Raw genomic sequence first — 15,241 nt, forward strand, 5'->3', positions numbered from 1 at the left:
CATTCTATGAGTCTGCTGTGTATCCTGCTTCCCATGTTGGATCGTTCTCTCCCTTTTTTATTCTATCAGTTAGTATTAGCAGACACTAGTCTTGTTTGTGTGATCCCTTTGACTCTTAGACCTATCAGTGTGATCAATTGTGAACTGAAATTGATCACTTGGACTAGTGAGATGGCATTGGTACATGCAACTTTGATGAGATTGTATTGGAATCCCCTGGCACGTTTCTAACTCCACCATTTGGGGCAAGTCAGATTGAGCATGTCCCAAATTTGGGACATACCTGCACATTTCTTTCTTAACATTATGCAAAACTAATGCCTATACCTATGGTGGTAATAAAATAATGATCTCAAAGATCTCCAACAACCAGTTTGTAATGCTATTCCCTCTTCCTCATCATGAAGCTTTCTAGTATTTTATACCATTAACCACTGCTCACTTTATTCCCTTTGATTTTTAAGACCTTGCATTATTCATATTTCCTAACTGCTGTTTCTGTTATTCTTGCGATACCATTCTTTCTTGCCATTGTGAAGCGTTTTTACATTTTTTAAAAGATGAATTTATTTAATTATTTGAAAGGCAGAGTTACAGAGAGAGAGAGGGAGGGAGGAAGAGGGAAAGTCAGAGAGAGAGAGAGAGAGAGAGAGAGAGAGAGAGCTTTCATCTGCTGGTTCACTCCCCAAATGACTGCAATAGCCAGAGCTGAGCAGATCCAAAGTCAGAAACCAGAAGCTTCCTAAGGGTCTCCTATGTGGGTGCAGGAGCCCAAGGATTTGGGCCATCCTCCATTGCTTTTCTAGGCCATAGCAGGGAGATAGATTAGAAGAGGAGCAGCTGAGACTTGAACCGATGCCCACATGGAATGGCAGCACTGCAGGCAGCAGCTTAACCCACTATGCCACAGTGCCGCCCCTTACAGTGCTTCTTTTTAATACTTCCAATAAATTCAGTAGTATACTAATGAACTGAAAGATCTTTCCAGTCCAAATCTCTCACTTCTTCTCCTACCTTACATTTTTAACTACCCACAGAGTTCTCTAATTATGTCCAGCTATCATCTGTAATAAATTCTATTATGTTTCCTTACTGCTAAGGATTATTAATTATTAGAACCATTTACTGAAAATTTCTGTCTCTGCACATTATAAAAACTAACAATAATAATATAAATACATTATAACAATAAATAACAAAAAAGAACATTGAGGCCGGCGCTGTGGCATAGCCAGTAGGGCTGCTGCCTGCAGTGCCAGCATCCCATATGCATGCAGGTTCGAGTCACAGTTGCTCCACTTCCAGCCCAGCTCTCTGCTATGCCCTGAAGATGGCCCAAGTCCTTGGGCCCCTTCACCCTTGTGAGAGACCCGGAGGAAGCTCCTAGTTCCTGGCTTTGGATCAGCCCAGTTCCGGCTGTTGTGGCTATTTGGGGAATGAACCAGCAAATTGAACTCTCTTTTTCTCTCTCTTTCTCTCTTCCTCTCTGTAACTCTTTCAAATAAATAAATAAATCTTAAAAAAAAAAAAAAAAAGACACTCCTTTGCACTTGGGCTATTTGAATAGCCATCAACCTTACTTCTTCTCCCCTTCTTTTTTCCTCACTACCTGCACTTTCCACCCATCATTAAATTTATCTGCCATATAGAAGCTATAATGTCCTTTAAAAAAAAAAAAACAGATCATATTATTCCTCTGCTCAAAATTTTTCAATGGATTTCTTTCATTGTTGGAATCAAAGTCAGAATTCCTTTCCTTGGCTCTACTCCCAATACTCCTGTCACTCCTCTCTCCATATCACTTCTTAACCTCAATAACAGAAGCTTTCATTCAGTCAGCTGAATGAACCAAGCTCCCTCACACCTCAGAGAATTTCTACATGCTTTTCCTTTTGACTGAAAAGTTCTCTATAACCCATTGCTTTACCTAACACTTTAAATCTCATTTACTTTTTAAGTCTCAGCTAAAAGCCACTCTGATCACCAAAACTACGTTAGACCCTATTATTTTCTTACATGTCATTATTTTTATTCCCTTCATGGCATTTATCCCAAATTGTAACTAAATATTTCTATGTTTTATCTCCCTCTACAAGAAAAGACCATGTCTGTTATGTTTCTTCATTATATGTCCAAGGCTAAATGAAAAATAAATAACTAAGTCTTAGCTCAATAGTTGTTAGATTACATACTTAGTAACCAAAGTGGAAGCAGTAGAACAGATGGAGAATCTGTTACCAGTCTGAAAGAAAAGATGTCTGCAGATATGAAAAATGACCACAATATGACCTGTTTAGAGCAGTATTAAACTGAGTTGAGGATAAGAGACACAAGAAGCAGCAAAGCAAAAAAAAATAAATAAAAATAAATACCATGACAAAAAATTATTCTAAATAGCTTTAAGAGTTCTTAGATGTTTTTAAAGATTTATTTATTTATTTGAAAGGTAAAGTTACAGAGAGGCAAAGGCAGAGGCTGAGAAAGATAACTTGTATTAGCTGATTCGCTCCTCAAATGGCCACAACAACCAGAGCTGGGCTGAACTGAAGCCACGAGTCAGGAGTCAGGAGCTTCTTTTGGGTATCTGGGTATCTGGGTATCCCACATGGGTGCAGGCCCCCAAGGGCTTGAGCCATCCTCCACTGCTTTCCCAGGCACATTAACAGGGAGCTGGATCAGAAGTGGAGCAGCGGGGACTCTGTCAGCGCCCATATGGGAAGTGGCACTGCAGGTGGTGGCTTCACCTGCTATGCCACAGCGCCATCCCCACAGATAGCTTTAACTTACTTGGTATGCACTGTCCTCACTCCAAACGAGCAATGAAAAGACAGCTAGTATCTAAGCAGTTTTAACTTGGGCAATAAGGTGGTTCTTAAATTTTAAACACTGAATAATCAGATTTGTATTTTTAAAGAAGCATTCACACAGAGATGCAAAGAATGAGCAGGAGGTGAACAAACTGGAAACAAGGGGCCAATGATGGCCATAGCAGGTAAAGATACCAGCTGTGGTGCTGGCATCCCATATGGGTGCCAGTTTGAATCTCAGCTGCTCCACTTCCAATCCAGCTTACTGCTATGGCTGGGAATGCAGTAGAAAACTGCTCAAGTGCTTGGGCCCCTGCACCCACGTGGGAGACCTGGAAGAAGCTCCTGGCTCCTGATCGGCACAGCTCCAGCCATTGCAGCCAATTGGGAAGTGAACCAGTGAATGGAGCACCTCTCTCTCTCTCTCTCTTTCTCTCTCCCCCCCTTTTCTTCTTTCTGTGTAACTCTTCAAATAAATAAATAAATCTTTAAAAAAAATTGCTCCTTCCATAAAGCCTTTCCCAACTCTGCAGTCCACATTGACTTATTCAAGTTCCTCTTGGTACTAGCATTAACATCTCTCTGTTAATAAATCTATTTGCACAAACATAAATACATATAAAATACAAATACATTATTTATATATGAAGGCACTTAGAAACTGTGAAAATTTAATTAAAAGACGACTTTATTTTGGTACAAAAAAATGTTGAAACACAACTATACAAGAAACCTTCAATACTGTGGGGCCAGCGCTGTGGCACAGTACACCTGCAGTGCCAGCATCCCATATGGGTGCCAGTTAGTGTTCCAGCAGCTCCTCTTCTGATCCAGCTCTCTGCTATGGGCCTGGAAAGCCATGGAAGATGGTCCAAGTACTTGGGCCCCTGCACGCACATGGGAGACCCAGAAGAAACTTCTGGCTCCTGGTTTCAGATCAGGCTCAGCTCCAGCCATTGTGGCCATTTGGAGAGTAAACAAGCAGATGGAGGACCTTTTTCTCTGTCTCTCGCACTCTCTCTCTGTAACTCTGCCTTTCAAATAAATAAATAAAATATTTTTTAAAAAAATGCATCTGACAGCTGCAACAGCCAGAACTGGGCCAGGCCAAAGACAGGAGCCTTATATGGGTCTCTTACATAGGTGGCAGGGGCCCAAACACTTGAGCTGTCTTCTGCTTTTCGCAGGCCATCAACAGGGTGCTGGATTGGAAGTGGAACAGTCAGGACACAAACTAGTGCCCCTGTGGGCCAGCATTGCCCATATGGGCCCATAAGCCAGCATTGCAGGTTGTGGATTTACCCACTACAGGACAATGCTGGTACCTAAATTTATCTTTTAATTCCATTTCCCATGAACTCTTTAAAGTATCCTCACATTTATATAACTTTATCAATATATGTGAGGATATGATTCATTATAAATAAAACATAAAAAATAAATAGAAATTCTAATGTGTTCTTCCCATATGCTAGTGGAATTCTTACTCCCTTATTTTGGATATCACTGCTCTATTAACCTTTTGCCCATATAAGAGATTTTTCATGAGCATGGTATTTCACTACTTGTGTATGTTCCCAAAACATGCAATGTCTATGAAAACACTAAAAATCACAGACGCTACTGTTTCAGTTATAGGATTCCTATTCAAACTTCTCATAATGTACGCTCCAAGAAAAATCATACTGTACAACTGAATTTTTTATATGGTAAACAACTGCCATTTCATTTCAATAGTAGACTGAATTGTTACAAGGAAATACTCATTTAAAGGTATGTTAAATGATCAAAATTATGTTTTAGTCTACAACATTCTATTAAATAATTCTAAACAAAGTAGATACACACAGTGATTTGAAATACAAGTTTATGCTCTGAAGGAAGATTTAAATATTGGATGAGGAATGTACTTACAACCATTCTTATAAAATAAAAATAAAATTATTTGAATATTACAATTTTGGATGACCAAGGGTTAATGAATAGCGGAAAACTAAACATTGCAAAAGGAAAAGCATAAATACGGTTCAAAAGTTCAACAAAATAGCCTAAACTACTTATGAAATCTTAAACAAACATTTAAGATATTAGGCAGAATTAGTTAAAAATATTAAACTATTGTGTATTCAAAGCTAATAAGCTTACAGAAAGCTACAGTGTCATTCTAGAAAAATATCTGCCAGTCCTTGAATTATTTTTTAATGTTTACAAATTAAAAAGAATTCTTTTCACTGAAATTGGAAAAGAAAATATTTTGTATCTTTCTAATTCTCCATATTTGTAGATAGGAAAATTTATAAATATGAAGCATAGGTTATTAGTAAATAGCTGTAACAGAATTTGTCCCTCTTTTGATCACAAAAGTTGTTAAATATTAACAATACCATGTGATAAAACAAGATCACATTTTATAATAAATAGTATATAATTCAACATAACTAAGCAATGACATTTTAAATTTTAATTAAAACAGAACAGATAATTACTAAAGTTCCTGTATCCTAAAATAAACAAAATATAAACATTTCTTAAATTCTTTTCACTTCTAGATATCTATGAGCTGCTTAGTGAAACTGAATATTCTTTTTTTTTTTTTTTTTTTGACAGGCAGAGTGGACAGTGAGAGAGAGAGACAGAGAGAAAGGTCTTCCTTTGCCGTTGGTTCACCCTCCAATGGCCGCCACAGCCGGCGCGCTGCGATGGCACATTGCGCTGATCCGAAGCCAGGAGCCAGGTGTTTCTCCTAGTCTCCCATGCTGGTGCAGGGCCCAAGGACTTGGGCCATCCTCCACTGCACTCCCGGGCCATAGCAGAGAGCTGGCCTGGAAGAGGGGCAACCGGGACAGAATCCGGCGCCCCGACCGGGACTAGAACCCGGTGTGCCGGCACCGCAAGGCAGAGGATTAGCCTATTGAGCCACGGCGCCGGCCTGAATATTCTTTAAGGTTTAAATTTTCTGTTTTCAAAAAATATCAAATAAAAATTATCAAAAAATCACTATTAGCAAATGTCAGAGGAAAAACTATTTTTTATTCTGAAACAGTGTTTATATCTTTATAAGTAGCTAAAATTATCTAAGTACATGTTACTCTCTAAAACTTACCAAGGTCCCTTGATTTCTTCTGAAGCTCCATGTTAACTATTTTCAACTGGTCTTCATTTTTTTCCAGCCTTATAAAATACATAATTTTACAACTTAAAATATGCCTTTATTCAGAATTCATCTATTAAGTAGAACTGCTGCAAATTAGCAACTGATACACCTTAGCACAGACTTACCCAATTATTAAACATTTATTTAATACCTACTCTGTGCTGTAGTGTAACATTTTTAAATAAAATGTTACAATAATAAAAATATATATTAATTACATCTACATAAAACCTTACAGCTTATAGTTACAATGTGTCTCTTTGTTTTTGTTTTTAAGATTTATATATTTGTTTATTTGAAAAGCAGAGTTAAAGAGAGAGAAGAGACAGAGAGCTTCATTCTCTGGTTCACGCCTCAAGTGGCCGCAACAACCACAGGCCAACACCAGGAACCTGGAATTCCATCTGGGTCTCCAACATGAGTATCAGGAGCCATCGTACACTGATCTCCCATGCCATTAGCAGGGAGCTGGATCAGAAGTAGAGCAGCTGGGACTTGAACCAGAGCTCAAATAGGATATTGGCATCACAGGCCATTTCATAACCCACTGTGCCAGAAAACGCACCCCTGTCTCCTAGTTATTGATAATGAAATTAATGCATACTAGAACTGTGAGAGAGATTATAACTATTATTATCCTGAATTCTGCCTTAATTTCTCTGTTTCCTCAATCTATAAAACAGAGCTAAGGGGACATACGAACCTTTGCGAACTTACAATTTGAAAATTGCCTGGGTAGGTCAATCAACAATATATATAAAATTAGGGTCTAGAACTGTGGCACAGCAGGTAAAGCTGCCGCCTGCAGTGCCAAAATTCCACATGGCTGCCCGTTACAGACATAGCTGCCCCACTTCCAATCCAGCTCTCTGCTATGGCCTAGGAAAGCAAATATGACCCAAGTGCTTGAGACCCTGCACCCATGCAGGAGACCCAGAAGATTCAAATGGCCGTTGTGGCCATTTGGGGAGTTAACCAGTAATTGGAAAATCGCTCTCTCTGTCTCTGCCTCAAACTCTGACTTTCAAATAAATAAATAAATAAATGACAAAGCAGGCTGCTCCTACCTAAGAAGGAAACATACACATGGTTTTAAACACACACACACACACACACACAATATATAAAATTAAGGGAGCTAGAAAACCTAGCTTTTCTTTCCTCACCACGTACAAGCAGAAAAGAAGAACTAACTGCTACACTCATGACTTTAAAGAGAATCTTGTTCTCCTTTATCCTATCAAACTTAAATAATTCTAATGCTAATGTGACAAAAACCTAGGTCTCAAAACACAGCTTTATACGAATATATCCTTAATATAAAGTAGTGAAAAACAGAACAAGTCTTTTTTTTTTTTTTTTTTTTTTGACAGGCAGAGTTAGACAGTGAGAGAGAGAGAGACAGAAAGGTCACCCCTCAAATGGCCACTACAGCCGGCATGCTGAGCTGATCTGAAGCCAGGAGCCAGGTGCTTCCTCCTGGTCTCCCATGCAGGTACAGGGGCCCAAGCACTTGGACCATCCTCCACTGCCCTCCCGGGCCACAGCAGAGAGCTGGATTGGGAGAAGAGCAACCGGGACTAGAACCCAGAGCCCATATGGGATGCCAGCGCCACAGGCGGAGGATTAACCAAGTGAGCCACGGAGCTGGCCCCCAGAACAAGTCTTTAATAAAACTTTTAGGCAAGCTGCTATTAAGATGAAATGCAAATGAACTGTTAAACATAAGAGTGGGAATAAGAGAGGGAAGAGATGTACAATTTGGGACATGCTCAAGCTGACTTGCCCCAAATGGTAGAGTTAGAAACATACCAGGGGACTCCAATTTAATCCTATCAAGGTGGCATGTACCAATGCCATCTCACTAGTCCAAGTGATCAATTTCAGTTCACAATTAATCATAATGAAAGTTCTAAGAGTCAAAGGGAGCACATAAACAAGTCTAGTACCTGCTAATACTAACAGATAGAATACATAAAGGGGAGAGTGATCCAACATGGGAAGCGAGATACTCAGCAGACTCATAGAATGGCGGATGTCCTAAACAGCACTCTGGCCTCAGAATCAGCCCTAAAGCATTCCAATCTGGCTGAAAAGCCCATGAGAGTATTTCAGGCATGGAAAGCCAAGACACTCTGGCAAAAAAAAAAAAAAAAACTAAATGAAAGATCTCTGTGAGTGAGATCCCAGTGGAAAGAACAGGGCCATCAAAGAAGGAGGTACCTTTCTCTGAAGGGAGGAGAGAACCTCCACTTTGACTATGACCTTGTCTGAACAAGATAAGAGTCGGAGAACTCAAGGGGCTTCCATAGCCTTGGAAACTCATGACTGGTGCATAGGGAGATTACTGATGCCATAAACAGGAGTGTCAATTTGTAGTCAACAACAGGAGTCACTGTGCACTTACTCCTCATGTAGGATCTCTGTCCTTAATGTGCTGTACATTGAGACTTAATGCTATAATGAGTACTCAAACAGTATATTTCACTTTGTGTTTCTATGGGGGTACAAACTGTTGAAAGCTTTACTTAATGTATACTAAACTGATATTCTGTAAAAAAAAAAAAAAAAAAAAAAAAAAGAAGAAGAAGAAGAAGAAGAAATTATCAATTCCCAACTTGACTCTCACTGGGATTAAACATGACAATAGGTCTTATCTGATTTCATCATCATTTAAAAAATCATCTATTATTTTTCACTTTGTTTCTGTGTGATAGCAAACTGTTGAAATCTTTACTTAATGTATGCTAAACTGATCTTCTGTATATAAAGAGAATCGAAAATGAATCCTCATGTGAATGGAAGGGGAAAGGGAGTGGGAAAGGGGAGGGTTGCGGGTGGGAGGGACGTTATGGGGGGGAAGCCATTGTAATCTATAAGCCGTACTTTGGAAATTTATATTCATTAAATAAAAGTTAAAAAAAAAGAAAAAAAATGAAATGCAAATGAATAGTTTTTTGTATAGTTAATATTCATTAATCTATTCATTTAGTAAACATAGAGTAGTACCTACTCTATAACAAAAGATGTCTACAGACACCAGTAAATCAGAAAAAAAAAAGTTACAGACAAACTTGGAAGTTATTTCTAAGAAGATAATAATCAACAATTTTATTAATTACATAAAATCATTGAATCAGGGCCGGCGCCGCGGCTCACTAGGCTAATCCTCTGCCTAGCGGCGCCGGCACACCGGGTTCTAGTCCCGGTTGGGGCGCCGGATTCTGTCCCGGTTGCCCCTCTTCCAGGCCAGCTCTCTGCTGTGGCCAGGGAGTGCAGTGGAGGATGGCCCAGGTGCTTGGGCCCTGCACCCCATGGGAGACCAGGAAAAGCACCTGGCTCCTGGCTCCTGCCATCGGATCAGCGCGGTGTGCCGGCCGCAGCGCGCTGTCCGCGGCGGCCATTGGAGGGTGAACCAACGGCAAAGGAAGACCTTTCTCTCTGTCTCTCTCTCTCTCACTGTCCACTCTGCCTGTCAAAAAAAAAAAAAAAAAAAAAAAATCATTGAATCAGCATTGATGAGTTTATTTAGCTTGACTCTGACAAAACATGCAGCGGAACTATCATAGCAAGTATCTACTTTTAAATCTTTTCCTAGAATGCTCACCTACAAACTTTTAAAATGTTTTCCCCACTGTACTCATTAAAAAAAGAACTTGATTATAGTTGCTCCAGGAAGTACTTATTTGTTAACAATTAATAGAAAATGGTACTGAATATTGAAGTAAATTACTTTTAATCATTTATTTTATTAAAAATTAAAAAAATTTACCTTTGCTGTTCTGTATTCAGTAATTCTTTCAAGTTACAGATAGTAGTTTTAAGTTCAGTAACAACAAATGAGTGGGCAGTTTTAGTGTTATTAAATTCTTCCATTTGGGCTTCTTTTTCTCCAGTGAGTTGATATATTGTTTTTGTTGCTACCTGTAAATCTTCCTCTAAGGCTTTCTGAGCACTCTAAATGAAATACAAAAGAAAAGCAATGATCTAAAGGCCTTAAGAAAAAATAGTTAATACTTTTCTATAAATATGCTGCCCCTCTTCCATTACACATCTACCCATCATCCACCCTCCTCTCTCTAGAATGTCCACGTACCATTCTTCTTTCTATTCATCATTCTCTAAATTCCACCTACAGTTCTAACTCCTCCATAAAGTCTTCATAGTCAAACCAGCCCATAATGTTCTTTCAATTCTTAAAAATATAACAATTTATTGCCTGAATCACTCTGTTGCTACCTAGTATTTGCTCATATTTTATATATACTTTTGATGTTCTTATCCAATGTCACTAATTAAACTATAAGCATTTTGTAGACAGAAATTGTGTCTTCTCTTCTTGAAGTCCTGGGTCCTTATTTATATAATTAGTATATAACACATATTTGTGGATTGATTTATAGTGTGAGGCTTATTATACACCGATTAGTGTTTTTTTAAGATTTTATTTATTTATTTGACAGATAGAGGTACAGACATTGAGAGAGAGAGGCAGAGAGAAAGGTCTTCTTTCCATTGGTTCACTCCCCAAATGGCCACAACAGCCAGAGCTACACCGATCCGAAGCCAGGAATCAGGTGGTTCCTCCTGGTCTCCCATGCAGGTGCAGGGGCTCAAGGACTTGGGCCATCCTCCACCGCTTTCCCAGGCCACAGCAGAGAGCTGGACTGGAAGAGGAGCAACCAGGACTAGAACCAGCACCCATATGGGATGCCAGCACCACAGGCAGAGAATCAACCTAGTGCACCACGGTGCCAGCTCAAACAATTAGCTTTTAAATCATACCATACTGGGGCTGGCACCGTGGCATAGCAGGTAAAGCTGCCACCTGCAGTGCCAGCATCCCATATGGGTGCCAGTTCCAGTCCTGGCTGCTCCACCTCCAATCCAGCTCTCTGCTGTAGCCTGGGAAAGCAACAGAAGATGCCCCAAGTCCTTGGGTCCCTGCATCCGCATGGGAAGACCCAGAGGAAACTCCTGGCTCCTGGCTACGGATCGGCACAGCTCCAGCCAATGTGGTCAATTGGGGAGTGAACCAGCAGATGGAAGACCTCTCTCTCTCTCTCTCTTTCTTCTTCTTCTTCTTCTTCTTCTTTCTCTGTGTAACTCTTATTTTCAAATAAAGTAAATAAATCTTTAAAAAATAAATAAATAAATCATACCATACTTCTTTGCAAAGACATTTTAATGTCTTCTAGTTCTGATGTCAAATGATCCTGCTTCTCATTTAATTCTTTTAAGTTTTCATTCTGTAATCCTAAAAAAGAAAGTTATATAGGTAAGTAGTATTTAACAAAAAAACATACCAAGAAAATTAGTTGTTATTTATAACAATGACTATTTTTCTCTATTAAATAACAGTCCAAATGGAGGGAAATGATGCTAATATAAATATGCTAATATTGGTCAGCATGATTTTTTTTAAGATTTATTTTATTTTATTTGAAAGACAGAGCTACAGAGAGGTAGCTTCCATCTGCTGATTCACTCCCCCGATGACTGCAATGGCCAAAGCCAGGAGCCAGGAGCTTCTTCAGGGTCTCCCACACGGGTGTGAGGGACCAAGGAATTAAGCCACCTTCTACTGCTATCCCAGGCCACAGCAGAGAGCTGGATCGGAAGAGGAGCAGCCAGGACTAGAACTGGCACCCATATGGGATGGCAGCACTGCAGGCCAGGGCATTAACCTGCTGCGCCACAGCGCCGGCCCTGTTAAGCATGATCTTAAAATGATTCTTTAAGACTATTATCTCCCGTGGCTCCTGGCTCCTGGCTTCAGATCTACCCAGCTCCAGTTGTTGCAGCCATTTGGGGAGTGAACCAGTGGATGGAAGACCGACCTTTCTCTCTCTCTCTCTCTCTCTCTCTCTCTGCTCCTGCCTCTCTGTAACTCTGCCTTTCAAATAAATAAATCTTTTTTTAAAAAAAAGCAACTAATAGGTAAAAGAGATATTGAAGTAAACAGATAACAGATGTTAAATATCAATCATTAATATATTCAAAACAAGATGAAAAATATGATTTTTAAAATAAAAGATTTTGGAATGGGCATTTGACCTGGTGGTTAAGACACCAGTTCCTGCATCCCACATCAGAGTACTTGGGATTGATTCCCAGCTGCTGACTCCAACTTCCTGCTAATGTGGACCCTGGGAAGTAATAGCAATGGGCTCGAGTAACTGTGTTCCTACTACCCACATGGGAGATTTCAATTGAGTTTTTGGTTTCCCCAGCCATTGTGGACATTTAGAGAACTAGCAAAAGAGGTTTTCTCTTTCTCTCTCTCTCTCTCGCATTCTCTCCCGCTCTCTCTGCTTAACTCAATTTTTAAAAATTTAAGTAAAAATGCCAAGTTTCAAGTTTATTTCATAAATAAATAAATGAAAGAGAATTTAACCAAGGAAATGGATCTTAAAACATCAAGTCAAATGGGGCTAGCATTGTAGCATACTGGGTAAAGCCGCCACCAGCAACGTCAGCATTCCATATGGGCACCAGTGTGAGACCTAGCTCCTCCACTTCCAGTCAAGCTCCCTGCTAATGCATCTGGGAAAGCATGAGAAGATGGCCCAAGTGTTTGGGCCCCTGCACCAACAAGGAAAACCCAGGAGAAGTTCTTGGCTCCTGGCTTTGGCCTGGCACAGCCCACCTGTTGCGGCCATTCGGGGAGTGAACCTCTCTCTCTATAACTCTGCCATTCAAATAAACAAAATAAATCTTTTTTAAAATTACAAGTGGAAATTTTAGAAGAGAAAAATATATGATTAATCCAAAATTAAGAATTCAGTAGATGGATTTAAAGCAAAATAGACAGTCGAGGCAGGATTAAGTTACAGATCAACAGAAAGTATCCAAATAAAATAAAGAAAAACCAAAAGAAAAAATGGAAGGTACATTGTATGGAAACAATGAAAAGTAATCTAAATGAACAGATTTCAGTGGCTATGAGTCTACAAAATCATATAGAATTATAGTCCTTTATAACCAATACAGTGTTTCCAGCTTATAATTTAAGGTTAAGTATCCATTCATCCAAATGACTCTTATTATATGCAAAGCAAAATGCTAGGTCACTAGAATTACAAAAAGATAGTTAATGAGACATCATCCATCCCTTCAAGACACTCACAGTCACAGAAGACAAAAGGGTAATGCCTAAACCATTATTAAGAATCAGAAAGACTTCACTAGGATTTAGCCAACAGATTTGGAGTTGAGATTTGAGACTTATTTTGGATAGAAGTCATGGGGTAAGAAAGGAAGAACATAAAATGAAGAGAAACAAACAATTTCAATATATTTGGAATATAGCCTATGATAATGACAATAAGGTAAAATTAGCTAGCACACGTTAGCAAGAAATAGATAATTATTTGCCATTTGAAGAACAGAGAGTGTTTTAAAGAATAGGAAAACAAATACCACAAGATTCCTATGATGTTATGGAAGATGTATGATATTTCACAAAGTACACTATGACTTTCAAGTATCCTGCCACTTGAACAAGTTTGCAAAATAATAACATAGTCTAAACATGACATGACATTTAAGGTCCTGCATAAATGAATCTAAACATTCTTTATAGTTGTCGCTCCCCCTCTTCGTGGAGGAACGACACAGGACCCTGCGCTGTTCTTTTGTCTGCTCGGCCCTCCCCAGGTTTGCTGCTGGTTCTTCCCGGGTTGGCTACCGACCCTTCCACCTCCGTGGAAGGGCGGTTCCCCCGCCACATTCCCCACTTCCACGGGGGAGCGGCACACCGCCGGCCGGCTCTCTCGGGGGCTGCACAGGTGTTCCTCTTAGATGTTCCCCTTAGATGTTCCTGGTGCATGTTGTCTCTCTCCTCCTTTATAGTCCTCTTCCGCCAATCCCAACTCGGCTGCCCACACGCCGAGTACGCTGCTCTCCTCCAATCAGGAGCAGGTCCTACAGTTTATTGGTTGAACTGGAGGCAGCTGCGTAGAAGCTGTTTTCTCCTCTCCCAGCGCCATATTGTGGGAGAGCAGATGCATAGAATAAGTCTTAATTCCAGTAACTTAGTCTAGTCCGAGTTGCTCCCCACAATAGTCTCATCTATCTGCTTGAGTTATCAAAAATATGGGGTCACACCAGTCAGTTTATCAATTAAAATTATACCTTGTCACATTTCCTTGTCTTGCACAAGACATTTCTTCTGTCTATACTGTCTCCTCTAACTCACTGTCTAGTGGATTTTTTAAATTTATTTATTTATTTAAAGGCAGAATTACAGAGACAGACGAAAAGACAAAATGAGACATTTTGGTTCATTCCCCAAATGGCCACAACAGCCAGGGTTGGGGCAGGCTGAACCTAGAAACCAGAAACTTCATCCAGGTCTCCATGTAGGGCAGGTAACCAAGCAGTTTGGCCATCTGCTTCTCTCCCAGGTGCATTAGCATGGAGCCATATCAGAAGTAAAGCAGCAGAGACTTGAACTACGGGGTGCTGGACATTGCAGGTGTCAGCTTAACCCACTGCACCACAAAACTTGTCCATCTAGTAAACTCTGAACCACCAACAGTTTTTCCTAAATGTACTTTGTGAAATATCATACATCTTCCATAGCATCATAGGAATCTTGTGGCATTTGTTTTCCTATTCTTTAAAACACTCTCTCTTCTTCAAATGGCAAATAATTATCTTGCTCCAGGAAGAATCAGTTAACTCCTCCCTTGGAATACTCAGTGTTCATATGCACCAGGCAATATTCCAGCCTCATAGAATACCTCAGGAAAGATAAAAGACTTAAATATCTATCTTTATAGAGTGTGATGTTCAAAATTTACTTTGAAGAAAGTAGGAGTATGGAAAAGGAGAAAAAAAGGAGTACAGGTACTTGGAAAAAGCTCCTTAAGTGATTCTATTATGCCCTCCTCCAATTGACCCAACTCAAACTGAGAATTTACAGCATTAGAAAGCATTATAATACATTTTAAATAAAAGCTAAAATTTAGGTTTCAGCAATAGGAATACATAAAACACATTGTCATATTTTCTTATATAAATTCTTACTTGTCTTTTCCTCTAATTGATTAATGTTATCTCTGGATTCCTCTAGCAGAAATGTTAAATCTTTAATTTTATTGTCTTTTTCAGTGATCTGGACCAAAAGTAGTGACATCTAAAATGAAATATTTAAATAAAACATATAGATTAAAAGGTAAATGTGGCACCATAGCATTTATCATCACCTAGAATTATTTTACATACTTGCTTACATACTTCTCACTTGGCTGTATTTGACATTCAATGTATGCTT

The 15,241-nt window shown here is 39.4% G+C and overlaps 1 protein-coding gene across 6 annotated transcripts in view; it reads right to left on the reverse strand.

Annotated features, from left to right (window-relative positions):
* Positions 1 to 15,241, reverse strand: part of SYCP1 (synaptonemal complex protein 1) — a 113,535-nt gene that overhangs the window by 72,014 nt on the left and 26,280 nt on the right. For all 6 annotated transcript variants that reach the window (XM_051856138.2, XM_051856136.2, XM_008264617.4 and 3 more), the window contains exons 12-15: positions 14,995 to 15,103; positions 11,124 to 11,218; positions 9,734 to 9,918; positions 5,911 to 5,978 (exon numbers count right to left, since the gene is read on the reverse strand). In XM_051856138.2, coding sequence (XP_051712098.1) covers positions 5,911 to 5,978; positions 9,734 to 9,918; positions 11,124 to 11,218; positions 14,995 to 15,103 — 457 coding nt within the window. The remainder of the gene's footprint in view (positions 1 to 5,910; positions 5,979 to 9,733; positions 9,919 to 11,123; positions 11,219 to 14,994; positions 15,104 to 15,241) is intronic.

Source organism: Oryctolagus cuniculus, chromosome 7 (assembly GCF_964237555.1).
Source record: "Oryctolagus cuniculus chromosome 7, mOryCun1.1, whole genome shotgun sequence".
In the NCBI taxonomy this organism is placed as follows: domain Eukaryota; kingdom Metazoa; phylum Chordata; class Mammalia; order Lagomorpha; family Leporidae; genus Oryctolagus; species Oryctolagus cuniculus.